This window comes from Amia ocellicauda, chromosome 15 (genome assembly GCF_036373705.1).
Source record: "Amia ocellicauda isolate fAmiCal2 chromosome 15, fAmiCal2.hap1, whole genome shotgun sequence".
NCBI classification, from domain to species: domain Eukaryota; kingdom Metazoa; phylum Chordata; class Actinopteri; order Amiiformes; family Amiidae; genus Amia; species Amia ocellicauda.
Window position 1 is genome coordinate 18,188,639 of NC_089864.1, and position 19,340 is coordinate 18,207,978.

Below are 19,340 nucleotides of genomic sequence, written 5' to 3' on the forward strand. Positions count from 1 at the left end.
TTAAGTTTACTGAATGTTGAGCGTATTCCTTCAGTTTAAAACATGCGCAATCCCCTATCTGGTACAGAGAACTGCAGTTACCTGTTATTGTAATGCATCCTTTCCCCATTTTCCTCTTAAAAAGCATGCATTCAAATGACAGCACAATGCATGACATGTAATACTGTTGTATGCGTTATATGCATGTCAAAGATCTTGTTACTTTGTTGTTTTCTTTGCTTTCTTCTGGAATAAAGAGATCTTTTTGCTTAAAGTATCGCCATGCGTTTGGGATAGTTTTGCACCCAAAACAAGGCATCGCTTTGTGCACAGCAGGGATTAGGAATAGATTAGAATAGGATTGCAGTGAAACAATGGGAGTTGCAGCAAAGCTGCACATTTAAAATACAACACGTTTACGGTTAAGTTACACAAATGAGTTGCTTGCAAGCAACTCATTTCTGTAACTTAACCGTAAACGTGTTGTATTTCAACTAATACACATTATAATACATCCATCTATAGATACGATCCTATTCCCACTGCATTCTACTCCCTCCCCTCCCTAACAATATAACAGACAGGGCGCAGGAGGGAGGCGGGGATCCGCGCAGGCGCACCGAGCCCGCTTGCCCACATGCGGCTCAATCACTCCGCTTCAGGCGCCGCGGCTCCAGCTCCAGCCCCAACCCCAGCTCCAGCCCCAGCCAGCCGGGGAGGCTCTCAGATGCGTCCCGCCGCGCCGTGAGCACACAGCCCCCGTCTCTCTGTCCCGCGTCCGATCCACGCTGACCCCCCTGCGGCTGCTCGGCATGGGTTAGAGGGAAGATGCCCGGGATTATCCACTTGCGCCACTTTGCCAGGATGGGGGAGTTGGATGTGTGCGCTCTGGATGGGGCTGAAGCACATTGACAAAGAGGGGAGAGAATAGAGACGGGCATTGATTTTTCTTTTTCTTTCTTCGGTTTTTTTTTTTTGGGGGGGGGGGTTTCTTTTCTTTCGTGGTGTTTTTGCGGGAGCGATGATTGCAGAGTTGGTGTGCAGCGCCGTGGCTGTGCTCCTGTATTTGAACACCCTGGGCGCTGATTTCTGCTACGATGACAGGTACATGGCCGTCTTCATTCAACCTGTCCGCTTATTGCTCGGGTGATAAAGAGGTGCCGGGGGGTAGAGATGGAGAGAGAGAGAGAGAGAGAGAGAGAGAGAGAGAGAGAGAGAGAGAGAGAGAGAGAGAGAGAGAGAGAGAGAGAGAACTGGGGGGTAAATGGGGGTAATTGGGAGGATTGCACGGCGGTCCTGCGAGTGGCAGATGTGATACACAGCACACAACTCGGCAATGCTCTGCTTGGGTCACTTGGCTACAGTAACGAGTTTGCTTTGTTTCCATCCCCGTCCGCCGGAGCAAGTTTTGCAGGTTTCTTGTTTTTAAATGCACGTCATGATGTCAAGGTCGGAAACACAAGAAGTGGCTACTTTGTTGCGATGCCAGTGCGCCGCGGATACAGTGCGTTTACATTGTATCGGCGCACATGCTTATATTGGGGGGCAGCGTGTATGTTAGGTCAGTAATGGGATCCACAGCAAAACGGGTCGCGATTGCTGCTTGAACCCACACAAAGGCTGCCCGTGTTGTCCGAGACACTGGCACCGATGCCTGTGAAGTGCCCCGGCCAGGACTGGTGCCCGTCTGCGGGCTGTGCCGCCCCATTGTCCGCGGAAGATGAAACGCCCTGCCCTGGCCCAGCGCGGTGCCCTTTCCCGGGGAATGATTACGATTACAATTAGGCTCAAATCGGTTTTGGTGAAAATTAAATGTGTGTAGCAGGGCACGGCTGGCACAACTTGATCACAGATCTGCGGTGTCTTCATGCCCCGGTGGAAGGAAGCTGTCCTCCCCTGATAAAAAGTGAAGATGCTTTCAGTTTGACAGCTTTCCACCGAGGGGGTCGGCTCCACATGCACGGTGCTGTATCGGCTCTGTTTGTGGGACAACTCCTTGGTTTTAAAGCTGCATTTATATTTGGGGATGCATGCGTTTTGAGTTACTCTGTGGCCAGCACTGTGCACCAGAGCTGCAGAGTCTCAGCACAGGGTCTGCCATGCTCTCCAGATCACCGGCCCACACTTCTCTTGTTCTTGCGTTGATGCTGGTAATGGTGATCAGTGAATTGGACATGGACTGGTTTAACAGGGGTTATCAACATAAGTGTTCAGTTTGGCGGCTTCTCTTTCTAAGCATGCTTGTAACTCTTCATTTCTCTCATTAGGCATATATCATGTGATTGGATTAAAACAGTGCAATGGAAATGGAATCTGTAATACTACATTTTTTACAATAATGATTATTTGCAGAGTTTAACAACCCAACCGAGTGTTAAATGAACCCTTATTGTTTTTAATCTGGAAAATGAGATGATGTTTGTTCTGTGTTTACACATAAACATACACATAATTGGAGTGTCTAATTCATACTCTGCTGTGCACTCAGGCAATTGTAGTTTTATTGCTAATTTTACTATATAGAGTTCACTCAACATGTGATCTCTATGAACTACACTGAAACTTGAATAGTAACTTAAAACTTGTGTGCGTTGACTAGTTGTACATTTGAAATCTGTAGCCTATATGATAGTGCTGTCATTTCTTATGCATTGCAAAATATATAATTGCTGTCTTCAAATCCTTAAGTAGTAGTTAAAACAACATTATTATAAATAGGTGTAATATATAACAGTCTATATATATATATGTAAGTGTATGGATCTGGTTTGCTATTTTTGGTCGGTTGCACACTCCTAAAGACTTTAAGCTCCATCAGTGTACGTCAGTCTCTCTGTGTGTAAGTGAGCACATTGCACACTTTGTAACTGTGATAGTGGCTTTGATGTTCAGGGAATGGTATTAAGTGTTTGTGTTAAGATAAGGGAGTTGAAAGGGGGCATCCGCACTGAGGGAAGTTTCAGGGTGGCGTGGGACTTTTGGTCACTCGTTTGTAGATGCAATTTGGTAAAGGGTGTGTGTTCTGTTTTAGAGATAAAAGCATTATAATATATGTGAAATGCATGTTGACACAAATATACCATTTAATGATGCCTGCTCTGCCATCGGGAACGTTTTTATTTTTGTTTAGGTTGAGCAGACATGACTGGCTTATAGAACAGCCTGAGAAGAAACATCTCTCCTTTCTTGTGATAGCTGGTATACTTTGCAAGGTTTTAAGCAACTAATTAGAATCAATGCATAGATCTGCTATAAAATATGGAATTAAAACATGAAACATATATTTTAGACATCACTCTCACTTTCATTCTATTTTTGGCTTATAGAAGAGTCTTCTGGTACTAAATCACAGTTGAGGAAATAGTTTTTTGTTACCATTAGCCAGCAATCTTATGGCTTTCTGTACGTTCTTGCAGGAGTGTCTGTATTACCGTACAATGCTCAGTCTTCATAAAGTAGATACGGAGTTTAGAAAAGTAAAGATGTTTTTCTTTGATATTTCCGGGAGCATGTATGGTTCAAACATTTAGGTTTTTATTAAGTTTCAGGTATTTTATTTTGGTATGATTTGAAAATATATACATTTAAATTACCCAAAGCACAAGGTACTTCATCCCTGTCCATTAGGTAGATCCAAAAAAGATAAAATGTGTAATTTGATATAGGCTACTGATACTGTTACATGGTCTTCCTGTTTATTAAATTGTCTAATAAATTAGATTGCTGCCCATTGGGGTCATGTAAGGTAATGTTATATTATAAACGCTACATACTATACAGATATAGTGTAATTAAGATTTTATTTCAAGGCTTTAGTAAGCTTTTTAATCAGGGATTTCATGCAATAAGAAGATGCCATTCTAATTTGCACTTGTATTAAGTTATGTTTTGTAATTTTGACCCATTTGCAATATTTTCAGGGTGATCAGCGTCCTGTTATCTTGCGACTGCTGCTGATGTAGTCATCGTACACTTTCATTTTAATTTATAAAGAACAAAGGATTAAATATACCCTGTATCCGAGCAGCCTGACCTAACCCCTGCTGAGCAAAGATGCAGATTTTAAAAGCGTTGGAGTGAATTCATGCAATACGATTTAAACAATAAACACATCTCAGCATTTCATATAGCCTAAATTATGCTGTTTGATAATAATAATATTAATCATAATCATAATAATAATAATAATAATAATAATAATAATAATAATAAATATTGCTTACGTACTCCTCTTTGACATAAATGCATGTATTGGATGTATTAGATTGTAATTATTTTAAATGTGATATGTTCCAGCACTCACTTTATAGTGCAGAATTATGCAATAAACCTTTTTTTTCCCCTCTAATGATGCAGTTAGATGTTTCTTGAATGACAATTTCAGCCATTCAGCATCTTGTGAAGAAAACAGTTTATCTCTGATGAGCATGTAACCGTTATTGGTTTCTCTAAAAAGGAATGAGAGCCATTTAATAAAAGCTGGGATTATTCAAATTGCTGTGTAGTCACCTTATTCTTTGAAGTACGGAACCAATATATTTAAACTTCATTATTTAAAAGACCTGTGATTACCCTTGAGTGTAGTCATGTGCCTGGTTTAAACACTGGGTCAAGTACTACTGTAAATCAATATGGTTATGATTGTGGAAATTATACATTGTAATGAAATTTGACATAATTAACATTAATTAAAATATTTGTGTGTACTGTTAAGACTGAAAATCAGACATTTTCCCATTTGTGTGGAAGGAAAATCAAGGTTGTAATCTGTGACCTTAGCAAACATATTTTTTTATTTATTAAACTTTTGAGAAGAGCCGTTTGGTTTGAAAAGGCCCTGTCCACCTGTTTTGACAGATGTGTGTATTCTTGGGTCGTCACTGGTGACCAAATGCAAGCTCAGACAGCTGCCCTCATGTGAAGTGCTAAGTTACCCCCTTCGGCAACATTTAACCTCTCCCGGAGATCTGAAGTGTAATAATTGGTTGGAGCAAAATCTACTTATTAGGAAATGCACTTGGAAATGTGCAGTGATTAGCTTATCTCTCGATGTAATTTACAGACCACATAACGCGTGACTGGAGAGACTTTTATTGACGAAAATTAAACCGTCACAGTAGATAAATCAAAAATACATTCGACACTTATCAAAAACCTGTATTACGATCAAGGACTCCAAAAGGCAGGTTAATCTACACTTGTTTTCAACATCTATGTGTTATATTAAAATAAATATCAATATAAAAATAGAAAAACCTAACAAAACAAAAATTTTAGTGTTCACAGCATAAGCTCTGATAATTAATTAATAAGGAACTGATTTAAAGTGTTATTCAGGAAACTTTTAGTCTAGTTCTCTGCCAAAGAAAATACATGTATATCTTGCCAATGATTAAAGCCTGAAATCCAGTTGCGTTAATATGACCTACAGCAGTGAACAACCCAACAAAAGTCGCACTGGAGGGTTTTAAGATGATCCAGAGTTATTTTGCCACAAAGATTCTGCTGTGTTAGAAATGGAACACAGCATTCTGGAGTGTTTATAACCTAAGAATGACAAGAACCTGATCTTTTTATTACATTTCAGTCTATGTCATCATCTCTCCCATGTACTTTTCAAAAATCCCTTTTCCCCCTTTTTCTTAATGGTATTAAACAAAGCACTAGCATTTTAGATTTATTTTAAATGGAACAGTCTGTCATTGTATGCCGTTGAATTGTTTAACTAAATGCCATACTGGGATTTCCGTAGCTTTACAGAACCCACAATATATAACGGAGAAAATGGAAGTCTTAATTCATTGCAGCCTTTTGGGGATCAGCGAGTGTGGTTTTATTCTGTTCTTCGCTTTGCTCGTTCTGATTTTGTGAAGATCGCACAATTGTAATTCATTATTTTATTATAAACTACATTAGCAAACATGAGTTCTAATGCATTTTTATATTGAGGCAATATGGTAATCCATTATTTTCAATATGTAAGAATTTATAGCATTATTGCCAGACTATTGTTTTATTACACACCCTGCACCCTTCAGCTGATCATGAGCAAATGTGCTCTGTGATCACAGTAGTCTAGAACAGTTGTTCCCAAACCTTTTCACAGCTATGTGTGGTACTAAAGTATTGCAGATGACCATAATATGAACTATGCTATACAGCCAATATACATTTTATTGCATGCACTTACAAAAAATGTATTTGCCAATAAAAATGCAGTATCAATACTGAATATATAAAGCATTTTTAATGATTTTCTAAATATTTTGATTTAATTTTGAATGTGGGTTTGAGTGCAGGAGGAAATATGCTAGTGCACTAAATGTGCTACTGACCGGTGTTCGCCAACCACTGGTCTAGAGTTTTTTAGACAGAGAAGCTTCTGGCTTGAAACATATGGTGCATCCTTTATTATGATGAAATTGATTTCTTTTAAATCCAATTCATTTCCTTTGAAAGAAACCATGCAACTCTGCATGACATGGGAGTAAAAATCCAATATGTAATAAAAGTGATATACTTGGACTTTTCCAGCCTTTTTTTTTCTTTCTTTCTAATTTGCAAGTGTCTTTCTGGAAAGAGATGAATCCCTTTATGTTTATAGCTCTTTAATCTCACTGGCAGATTAAGGCCTTAAAATACACTCAAGCAGTTTTACACAGAAAAGGCTCAATGTGTCCCTTATATCTGTTTATCTACTTTACAGATGGAGTCCTTTGGCACATATTTTGAATTACCCTTTGACTCCTTTTTCATCTTTAATTCATATAAGTTGAAGTGGCTCTTCAGTTTGACGCACTGTTGTTGTTGGCTTCTGAACAGTAAATTATCATGTTATGTTTAACAATTCTGAATATACGCAGGGTTCAGTACTGACAAGCTTCCAATGGGGAAAAAACTAAAGAAGTGGGGACGTCTCCCATAGAAATTGTCCAAAGGATAATTTAAATAAACAAAACATAATTAAATGCCTGTCTTTTACATTTTGTATAGTATTTGTGTTTCATCTTTTAAAAACGTATGGTAAATTCAACATGTGCATGGGCCAATATGGGTCAAATGTCTCTAAATAGTCACTGCTAGTCGAATGGGAGTTTTATTTGATAAACACTGAAGACATTAAACCGCCTTGTTGAATAACCTCAGTACTTATTATAATCAGCATATGATAGAATTGACCTGGTGTGCCGAGATCAACAGAAGACTTTTAGTTTAATGTTATCATGGGTAGTTCTGTATTATAAAATGAAAGCACCTTGAAATGCAATTAAGCAATCGTGAGATGATTCATATTATTAAGGTTTACTTCTCTGTGTAAAATAAAATAACAGACCCTATTACTGAGTTCAGTGTTTTGCTGCAGAGTATGTACTTAATTTTTTCTGTCTTTTACAATGAATGCAGTTTAAGAGGATAATATGGGGTCATACTGTATAACAAGAATATATTTATTTAAAAAAGGGGGTTTATTCTCTTGTTAGGAGTAGTTTCAAATGTATGCTGTCCAATTGCATCAATTAGTCTCTACTTATGCACTCAAGAAGTTAAATGGCACAAAGCAGTGGTGTTTCAGAAGCTATTTGCAATGATATGTGTACACAGGACTGCACATAATGGTTATTTATTAAGAATTATTATAATGCAGTAACTTGTTTCACAAATTGGTCTTGACTGATAAAGAAACAATTTTATTTAATCATTCTTTAAGATTAATGTTGGACTATGAGTAATATAAGATACGCTTTCAGGAGAAAAAGACACAATCCATCTTTTCTAGACATAGTGCGGAGAGAGATGATCTCTGCGATATCCACTGTAATGCATTTTGAGCATTTCATGTTTACACTTCAGTGAAGAATGTCCTGATTTGGATTAAAGGAATATGTTTTAATAATGGTGAGTTTGATAGGTTTACATTACACTTAAAAGATCTTCATTTGATGTGAGAAGCCAGTTACTCTTTGCTGAGTGTGTAGTTACTATATCTCCCAAAACTGATCTGAAGAGTCAATAGGTTTAAATCCCTTATTTTATTAAGGGAGGTAAGCAAATTTTAAAGCCCAGAGCTGTTTTTTGTTTTTTGTTCAATTGTTCATACAGTAAGTTTCCCTTCTCTATATGCATGCAACATTAAAATCACCATACAGCCAATTCCCACTTGACACCCTTCTTTCTGCTTGTGAATAAACCGTATTTACAGTTGACATGATGTATGTTCTACCGTATCTCATTTTAGATTGGCTAAATTACAAATCAGACTGCCATACATCACTTGATTTTGACATTTAATCTGGTTTAGGCCATTGCTTCTATTGTAATGCATTTTGACCTTCAGTTTGGCAATGATAGTATGAACACTTTATGGCAATAACATCCCTATACTTCAGAGAAATACATGGTTCTGGGTTGCAGAAATAGCCCTTAATTGTTTCATTGTGTGCAACTTGTTTTTCATACACTGTAATTAGCGCCTAATGGGTCTAAGATGTACATTTGCGTATCTGAGCTTTAAATAGATAAAGTTAGTTTTTCATTTTGGTGATTTTGACTGGTTTGGTCACCTTGGTCTCTGCCAATTTAATAATGTTCACCCACTGAAGATGGCATCGTTGTGGGTATGTGGTCTGTTCAGAGTAAGTAACCCAGTTTCTGTGCACCCTGTGCTGATGTCCCAGAATGAGTGATTGCAGACCTAAAAAAAGCCACTGCCTGGGTTTGTCTTTAATCTTGTGCCTGATGATTCAAACCACTCTTGACACTTGCTATCAAGTGAGGATCTCCTGTTATTTTGATTGTTTTATGTGAGAAAGGAAGTATTCTGATGGGATTCCTGTATTTATATGGGAGTTTCTTTTACATTTTTAAATGATTAATACAGGGCTGTGTGCCAAACTTCTGGATACAGTGTTTATATCATTTGGTAAAATGTTTCAGTTGACTCCCTTTGCTCAAAACATACACTGGTGCTCAGATAGAACTAGGCTGAGCAAATCATGTTGTGTTTTATTCTCAAGATTGAAAAACATAAGAGTGTCTTCTGTTCTGTGTCAAGCACAGCTTTGCTTTCAGATTTGCTATAAAATGGCACAATTACTATCCAACACCTGCCCAGATATTAGGTTATATGTGCAGATGGATCTGTTTTGTACAAGCAACTTTGGAAATACCTCCATGGTTTTGACCACAGAGCCCTGTAACTACATTAACAAATTTAAAGATAGCATGAAACTCAATAGCTTGGTACTCTGAAGCCACTTCACGCAGTAAAGCGTTTTTGCAGGCCACGTTTTTTTACAGGGACATACATTTTACAGGGAAGCACAGTAAATCATTATTAACATTGGCCATGTGAAATTAATATACCTTCAATATCAAGAAATATTTGTGGAGCATTTCAGCTGATGACGGACAGATGTTTGTTTTTGGTTCCATCTGAAAAAATACATTAGTCTACACTAAATGTTTGAGGCTAGGAAATATAACGTCCATTGGGACAACAGTTACTGTACATGTTAAATGTGCTTAGTGATGTTGGAGCTGCATAAGGATTCAGGTAGACTTCCATGTTACAAAATGTTTACAATACACTAAAATATTCATTTTGACATTCGGAGAAACATTACTAACCGAAAGGAGAACTAAACGCTCAGTGGAGACCAAAGGAAAAGCACGCTGCCCTACTTCATGTTGTAAAATCAGTAATATTGTTCAGATCCTTTTGTTAACAAGAGGTTCAAAATTTACAGATTGTTCTTTTCATTGCCTACAAAATTCAGACTTTTAAGTAGAGGCAGTCAGTGCAGATGTGGCTCACTTGAATCAGTGACCTTCTTATGGTAAAATAAAAATGTATTTTCATTCATGATTACATTGCTTAGTGGTAGCCAATTTGCAGAATTACAGTTAAGGCAGATTTGACCCGATTGCCATAATGTTTGATATTTTATGGTTTATTGAGGGTTCAGGCTTGATGTTCTAATTTAAATAAATTAATAAATATCAAAGAAACCTGTGCAGTAATTTAGGTACAGAAGGGACTGCATTTCTTATGTGTTCATTACACTAATTCCACTTCCTGTCATGTCAACTTTGCTAATCTGAAGCCTTGCCTCTCTGAGTGAAAACAGGACTAGTCTTTTATAAACTAAAGCATTTTATTTGTATGTGCTGAAGTACTTTGCAATCTCAATCTCAAGGGAAATTGATATGAAAGAATTGTAGGTTCTTTAATAATAATTTTAATAATTTGGTACCATATAGTGGCGCAACAGGTCAATATACTGTGTCGGTGTATTTTAAAGGTCTTTTTGCAGCAGGAGGTAGTGCTGATATTAATACTTCCGGATTATTATTATTTTTAAGCAAATCTTCAGGGTCACTGACATTTTTAATGATTGTCAACTTGTCAGCTTAGTGTGTCGACTGCCCTTGGCTCACATCACCGAGCTGGACGCTGGCAGCTCCTACTGTTTAACCTAACTGTGGAGGACTCTTGCTGAGGACTTTTAAGGTCAACTTTCTACACATGCAGATCATTTCAGGTTTTGAACTAAGCCTATCAGTCAGACACTTGCTAAATCTTTTACTAATAACAACACAAGAAAGGAGAAACATTGATTTATTTGAGGTGATGTTGGATTGGATTGAAGAGCAGTGTTTTGTTGACTCTAATGTTTTTGTTGCGCTCCAAAACATAAACCTAACAAACAGAAAATGGTTAGTATAAAAATCTTAACAACCAAGCTGTATGGCACAAACATAGGAAAAGTTGACTGTTTAAGATGTTCCGCATCATGGGCATGAAAAAATTGAATAAAATCTTAATGGATGCCACTAGTTAGCCAATACCAGCCATAGCCCAGATGGTGTCTAGACAACAGTCTTAAGATGGGGAAATACATAAAGTTTTTATGCTTTCTGTCTGTGGCCTTGAAGGGGGTTTGTATTGCCTCAGGAAGTCCCCTATGTGGGTCTAGGTTGAGAGGTTGGTGGTTCTGACTTTTGAAGACTTTGATTAGTTGAGGCTGCTGGTATCAGAGGTAGGAAATTGGAGAGGCCTGGGCTCAGTCTATGCATGTACGCATTGGCTATGCATTCTGTGCTTCTTTGATTGCCTGCTAGATGAATGTCATTTCTGATGCGTTGTGGGAATAGGGTTAGAGACTTGCGGTGGCGGTGATGATCGGTTACCCACCATTTCATGAAAAGGGTTGTTGTGTGCAGCAGACAGTCCTGCAGCCCGGGCAAATTAAGCGGGCTGAAAAGAAAAAACACTCTAATCGTTCAGATCGGAGTTAAAGAGATCAGAAATGGGCCATATGTAGCCGAGATGTCGGTCATCTTGGCTTCAGTAGAAACCATTGGAGATTAACGTGGTTAGGAAAAGGGGTGGTGGCAGTCTGTATTTTTTTAGATTTATCTTTGTTTGTTTAAATAATCACAGATCTGCTTTCTAGTGTGTTTGCCCTCTTTCACAAACATTTTATCACAAACTGCATACTTCTGTTCAGTGCGTCATGTAAATAATATTTTGACCACAATAAAATGCATAAATAGATGAATAATAAACAAAGTATCATGAAATTGTACAGTACTATATTGACCAAGTGAATTTATAGCAATTTTTTGGTCCCGAAGGAAAAGAATATGTCAGTAAGATTCCAATTCAAAATTAGAAATTAGTACAACAATATCTAGTTTTCAGTTTTATAAAGTACAGTAATACTCTAATAGGTCTAGACAAGAGGACTAATTCAGATGGATATTTTTTCTGATGGATTTAATCCTGTGTCCAGTCCATGCTCCAAGTTCTCTTGATATTAATGGGATTAGCAGTGGTATGCATGAGCAAACTAGTGTAAGCAGAGACCGGTCTGTTAGAAACAAAACCTCCCTTGTAACAAATGCTGAACAAGGATGCCATGGTCTGGCAGGAGAAAACGACCCTTATTTGCCGTTCTCTTGATCGTTTGGCACAAAGTTGTAGAGCGTTTGATAGAATAATGACATTCTCTGACCACAGCCTGTCTTTGTCCATTGTGAGGGGCTGTGTGGTCTGATCATATTTTCCAAGTCCATGAAAGCCCTTATTTATTGTTGCTGGGGAAATAAGTCACAGTGGCCAATGGTTGTGAAGACCAGCGGATTTGAAAAGTAATAGGGGCTCCAGTGTTCGGTTGGAAAGATCCGGCGCTCTTGTACCAAGTTGTCAAAACCCATCTAATCACTTCTTTGTGACCTTATGTGCTTGAATTAACAAGAAGTGATACATGAGCATTCACATCAGCACAGAAGACTACAGTGTTGTCTTCTTTTGCTATGAAGGTCATGTCATCTGATTTCCCATGTGCCAATGGATGAATAGATAGATGGATGGATGGATGGATGGGTAAACAGAGGTCAACTTAAAATGGCATTGAAATAGTACTCCCAATTAATTTTTTATAGTCAATTTCAGTGCTTTGAACTTCAGAAATAAAGTGGATATACATTAGACCAAACAACAGGACAAGGTTGAAGTCACATTGTTGTGAATTATATAACACCTTATCCATTGTGATGCTTATGAAACCAAAATTAATGTATTTGTTCTCCCTAGCTGTTTCAAAGACGTCTGCATAAACGTGGATTGCTGCCACCATCAAGAAATTTGCTTATAATGTAAATTCTGTCTGACCACATTTGCTTACGGGCATCAGATTTCACTTGCATCATTCCAACGATTTACTTTACTCTCTCTCGTGATTTTGACCGTTGGTATAGCATAACATGTTTTGCTGTTGATGTAATGTCCAAACTCTGTGTGCTGGATGTAGTTATCTTCACCTTAAAGCGTTCTTCTCCCCAGTATATCAGTTTTTGACTTTTCTTTTCTCAGGGCTGCCACATTTTGTTGTTTATTTCCATCATCTGTATCTGCTTTTAAGACTTTAATCCAATGACATTGTTACATCCACTTCAATAATTAAATCGTTCTCTGATTATGGCAAAATGAGCGCAAATGTTTCTAGCTACACTTTCATTATGATTGCTTTTGTTCTTGCCTTGTTTTCAAGATGTATTTACTAACCAATCCTCTCCTTTTAAAATAAATTACAATGACACTTTTTTGTCTGGAAACACACCTGTCAAATCAAGAAAAAATTGAAGAAAATTGCAAGTGAATGGATTAATTAAGTGTTTGCCTTAAAAAAATGTTGATTGTTAATTGTAACCAGTTGCTACTCAGCAAGGTATTTCTCAAACAGTTTTTCTCCTCAATGGCAGGTAGCTTTGGATGGAAAGAATATTGAATCTTCATCTGTAAATACTATTTTTATAGGTGATGGCATTTACAGTAGTAATACAATAGATCAGGTGGGTCTTATTTTTGGTGTTGAGGTCAGTTTTCTAAACAAATACAGTAATCATCTTGGCCTACAGAGATTTTGACTCAACTTGTAATATAATAATGGGGGCTGTGGTTTTTGAATTTAGCTACATAATTTGTTTCTGTTCACACAGCTGCTCTGCCAACAGTAGCACATTACTGCACCTCCAAACTTACCCTATACTCTATTTGCAAGGTTAGCCTGCTATGCCAAGAATCGCATTTCCTTCCATGCATGTACAATAATATTAATATAATTGTCTATTTGGAAGTTGGTGAATTAGAAGCATGTGTTCCTTCATTGTCTTTCAGTCCATTTATGATTTTTTTCATGAGTTATTGAAATTCAAAACACATTTTTATTAGTTCCTACTTTCGCTTATAAAAGAAGAATAAAAAGCAGGTACTGCTTCTTTGAACTCGTAGATCGTTTTGGAATAAAGTTATGGCACTGTTGGTAGGAGATTAAAGTCCATTTTATTTAGATAAGGGAGCACTATCATGAATACTCTTGTATTTTAAATTGAAAACTGAATACCAAATGCATGTAATTTGAGCCAGAGCCTTACATCAAATTACTAGGTTAAAAGTGCAAGCGCTAAATATACAGTTCACAGCAGTCATGTTTATTTTCTGGAGATATGCAGCATGAGGCTCTATCGGGATTAAATGGATGATGCCAGAGGTGTTTTTAACTGATTTCTACTGGACTGAGTTACATGGTCTTTTCCTGGCAGCTTCGGGTTCCTAAAGAAGGTCTTCAAGAGGTCCAGTTGAGTTGAACTTAGTGAGCGATTAGGACTTTTCTGTTTTCTTTCGAATGTCGAAGTCTTCTTGGCAACACAAATAATGTTTGGCGCAGCTTTGGTGGTAAATTGAACATTAATAAATAATAAATAAATAAGCTGTGTCATACATCTTGTCTCTATTCTAGGTTTATGGCCCTAAGGGAACTTGAAACTGACTTTTTCAACTGAGCGATTTGGCTTAAAGTGGGATTGGCTTTCTGCAACTGTATGATATCAGCCAGCTCAGTCTTTTTCAAGGTTTTATTGTACTGAATACTTAGTTTGGTTTTTTGGTGTGTTTTCCCAGCATAGTGGATTTTACATTACTGTATTTATTTTGTTATCCATTTGGAATCCTGCCAGACATTTTACAAGAAAGGTAAAATCCTGTAAGTGCTAAACAGCAGGAATAAGCATTGAATTTAAAATCATGTTCAGAAGTCGTTATTTATCGTCTTTTGTCTACTTTTCTTCTCAGATAAGAGACTTTCTCAGATTTTGGCACACATTTTGACATTGCTTAGGTGCACCTAGTGTGAAATAAGTAGGCCTGCTTTGTATCAGGCGTAATATTTGTTTTGAGCATCCGGTCTTCCTTCCAAAAAGTTTGAATGATGTTAACTGCTCTTACGTTCCCAGCTGACGAAACACATATAAGAATGCACCTGGGGGCAGCATGTCCGTTTCTGATAAGTATCCTCCTGCAATTCATGACTGAGATAAAAAAAAGACTGTTTTGTCTCTTTGTGTTGTTGTAGTAGTCAGCTGTTTGCAGAGTACACAAATGTGCTTTGGGGATTATCCATAACTGTGGTAAAGTGTCTTGCTCACTGTTCCAGTTCGTTCATGCGATTTCAGTTAAATAATGTGCACTTTTTATACATGCCATTTTCTTATGATTCTCCTTAAGTGGTTGAACTAGGTAGGCTGCAGGCTATTTAGATGATGGACATGGGGTGTACATAGTGAGAAAAATAATAGATATTCGTAGCACTTGAGATTAAAATATCTTACTTCCCAGGTACCTGACAAGCACACCGTATAATTGACTCTTCAGCCACTTACACTTAAACTCAGTAGACTCTGTAGTAAAAAACTTACACTTAGGCCTACATGAGATTTATTTATTCATTTATTTATTTATTTAGAAAATGTCTCAAAAGGAAAAACATTGAATGGTGAGATCGATGATGTTTAAGCTAGAACATACTCATAACCTTGTAGTTAAGTCATTTTGCACAGCTGTTAAGTGGTATGATCTGTGGTATGATGTGCGGATGCAAATGGAATTAATATCATGCAATACATGATTAAAGTGGAACAACATATTTATCGTTAAAATATGATTAAAGTGGAATAACATATTTATCATTACAATAATTACCTCTATCGTGTTTGAACAGAATGGAAATAAGATTGTATCAATTCAAATACAGTTCATATAAATTATTATTACTGGCACAAAAGCATTTTTTTTTCTTCATGAAATTTGATCTACACTAAAAACTCAAGGCATTTGGTTCCTACCTGGCATCAACTGTGTCAGACTTGCACACTTGTGTCTGAAGTTACAACACATTTGCCATTTTTAAATCGAGATGTAATTTAATCAGTTTTTATGGAAAAGTGTGTCTACCCACAACCGTAATTTGAAGATTTAATAAATCATACATTGGCTTTATAGAAATCTCTAGGTACCATGTAGGATAGGTAAAGATTCCTAGCTGCTGTAATTTTAAGAATATTACATGTCTGTTCGCAGTATCAATTCAAATGGTGGGTTAAGGTATGATTATGTGAAAAGGGGTAGAATAGAATGAGTCTTATATGGTGTGGTGAACCAGACGTGCACCTCCTGAAGATGATGAAACTGCCTCTCGTCCCATAAAGTGATGTTTCATTCATGACAGGTGGGCTGTGCTTGCAAACTAGCATTCAGGAGACGTGCCAAATCTGAACATTTGTGCCACATTGTTACATTATTTATAAACATCCTGCGCTAAAGTAATGCCTTTGAATGGAGTTATGCAGTACCGTGGATATGTACATGATGGGGTGTTGGGCTGATTCCCATTTCTGCTGTCAAGAAATGTTATACTTCAATGTGATGGACCCATGTTCCCCATGTGTTTTTCTTTTTTTTTTGGTTCTTCTTCATGAAAAGTATGCAATTTATCATGGTACTGTACCTCTGTGTAAAAAAACAGATGGACACATTTTCTGCTGACACCTAGACACCAGCTAAAGGATGTACCTACATTTTTAGAAGCATGTTTTTTTAAAGAACATCTTAATTTAAAACAAAGGCTTCCAGGACACCCCTTAAGTTATTTGTGGTGGTCCTGGGGTAGACGGCTATTGCAAAGTCACATGCATCCCACATGTAGTGTTATCTGTCCATAAAAAACTGATAACATCACTATAATTGAACCACCACTAACGTTTTTGATCTCTGAAGGCTAAGCATCTCTGTTCAAATGTTAACAGATTTCATTCGTTCACAATTTCCACCAACAAACTGCCTTTATACTTCAAGAACCTCATTCCCTTTTACATCGAGCCGTAATTAACTGTAGATTCCTGGGTCGCTAATGAGAAATGGTTGTCACTCTCTTTGATTGATGGCTTTAAGTATTCCAGAAAAATCCTTCTGTGAACAGCCTGCCTTATAAGGAGGCCAAAGTGAATTGTGTTTAATGAAAAGAAATGTCCTTATCGGCATGTAGACATCCATAGTATACTTATCCTAACCAAAGGTGTATAATAAAAACAAAGACTAAAGAAAAACGTGTTGAAAATGTCATTATTACTTTTGCAATCCACAAGTGGGTTTTTTCTATTCTTTTCAACCACTTGAGTTCTTAAATTCTTTAATGACTTGAGTAATTGGTCCAGATTAACATCTTCCCATGGTCTTTTGCAGTTAATGCTTTAAAGGGCACACTAAAAGCTAGTCCTCGAGGACCTTTTGTAGACACCCTTTATGTATTTTACCTCTGCTCCCTGGAATTGAGCAAAATCCAGGAATACAAATGTAGTGGTGTTAAAATCAGCATAATGGTCTTTATTTAATTGTGACTGGGCTATTGTGAGGCAGTGCTGAACAGCCAGTGGTGTACTAACTACTGCAGTATGACATGCCTACTTTCTCTGAAAAACTGCATTCCATTTATCTAATATATATCAGTGCATAGGGACCATTCATTTTGGTTTCTGTCTGAGACGGTTAGTTGTCGCCATTTGTGTTCTCTGCAAGGAAACCTCTCTGTGAACATGCTTTGGAGATCTCATTTACAATGTGAAATCCCAGGGGCTTTGGCCACCACTGTCCTTCCTTATTAGTGACCAAATTAATTTGTGCATAAACATGCGCTGTCTGGCAGACAAAGATCTCTATTGTGTTTCTAAGCAACACTGCCATTCAACTCAACTCCACATTTTATCGGACAGATAGGTGACATCTGGAATGGGCGAGCTATTTCTTTCTATTTTTCCCCAATGAATGTTCAACATTTTATCCAACACACAACATGGCCGTCTGAATAATCAATGGTGGTCAGGATTAGCCACTAATTGAGTGGTAATGACTTCTACTTCTGTACTCCTTATGCGTTAGAGACATGTCTAATGACAGCATTTCAGCTTGCACTATATATATATATATATATATATATATATATATTGCAGCAGTTCCCACTTTGGGTGGGAAATGTATCCTTTCTGTTCCTGGAATTACAATTTGTTAATTTTGCCAAGTTATTTTTAATTCTGGATCTACATTTAATAACAGTAAGGTGTTCTCCATTCCAGGCCACTCCACAGTTCTTCACAAATCCAGCAGGGTTTATTTTATTAGGAATTCAAGGATTAAAAGCACAGTTTTTAAATTGACGTCATTCCAATAGTTACTTAACTTATATAACAGTTTTTCATCTTCCTTTGTATGTTTATCTCTCAGAAGTAAGGCTTATCATTTTCTCTCATTTCTGACAGAATGCCCCCAAGCACAGATTATATGCAATAGCTCAGTGGGTTGAAGCTTTATTTTAATCTGGACCTTAATTGAGAGACTTTGGTGACCAATTAATAAGGGTAAACCCTTTTCTTGCAGACAATCCTCGGCTAATTTGTAATGCATTAAAGAGGACATTATGTTGTTGGATTAGACAATGGCATGGTATTAGGGAGCAATTTGTCAATGGGGGGCTTCCAGTCTTTGTCCAACGTGTGTGTGTGTAGGCGTAGGTGACCCTTATATTAAAGCAGGTTGCTAACCCCCTGCTGATTACATACACCCCCAGCCCACGGCTAGAATTGACATTTGGGGCAAAGCAATCAGAAACCAGGTTTCAGCCGATCCATCCTTATAAAGACCCCTCCAGAAGATGTATAAAAGTTAATTGAAAAGCTAGGATTGATGAGTAAGCAATTTTCATTTCTCAGCCAAAAAATCCAATTGATTAGCACGCCATTATTCCTCTTCTGTTGGTCTTTTACAAACCTCAGTGATTCGTTTCAAGACAATATGGGTGTTTTTCTCATGTTACATCTCACATCCTAATCTTTTTCTAATTGTTGTATCTGACAGGACCATTTTTGTTGCAGTTCACTAGAGATCTCCGAGTTGTTTTTTTCTTTCTGTTTGAATGCACAGAGGTTTAAAAAGCCCATCTTTACAGAGTGCTTGCCTTTTTCTGTCACTTTTATCTTGGATTGGATTTAGTCTTTTTAAACCATTTACATCCAGGTTATTTCACTTATTTTTGTAATGATCCTAATGAGCAACATACCTTTAACTGGAAAGATATAAGAATGGATAATCATTAAGCATTTGAAAGAATAAGATATCAAAATAAATCTGTCATCATACCATGGCTTGTGAACACTAAACCCTAAAATGTTACAAATAAAGCTTCAAACAGATGATAATCATATAAAATTGGCCAATAATCATATAAAAAAGGCTTATACATTGTTCAAATAATGGGAATCTATTTGTCGGGATAAGGATGCATCAGACGGGTGTTGCCGCAATTACGAATGAAAATGATCAAATGGATAATGGAGCATGGCATTTTGTGCATCAGTATGCTATATTTTCATATTTTACAGACGATGTTAGGGGAAAGCAATTGAAATGTAGTTTGAAATAGAATTAGAAATTGGTGTTATGTTGGACTGTTGTGTGTTTCAAAGGGTTTTTA

The 19,340-nt window shown here is 37.3% G+C and overlaps 1 protein-coding gene across 1 annotated transcript in view; it reads left to right on the plus strand.

Annotated features, from left to right (window-relative positions):
- The first annotated feature begins 630 nt into the window (after positions 1-630).
- The window catches only part of tmtc2a (transmembrane O-mannosyltransferase targeting cadherins 2a), a 116,998-nt gene continuing 98,288 nt past the window's right edge, over positions 631-19,340 (plus strand). Inside the window, exon 1 of the mRNA XM_066723639.1 lies at positions 631-1,083. Coding sequence (XP_066579736.1) covers positions 1,001-1,083 — 83 coding nt within the window. The 5' untranslated portion in view covers positions 631-1,000. The remainder of the gene's footprint in view (positions 1,084-19,340) is intronic.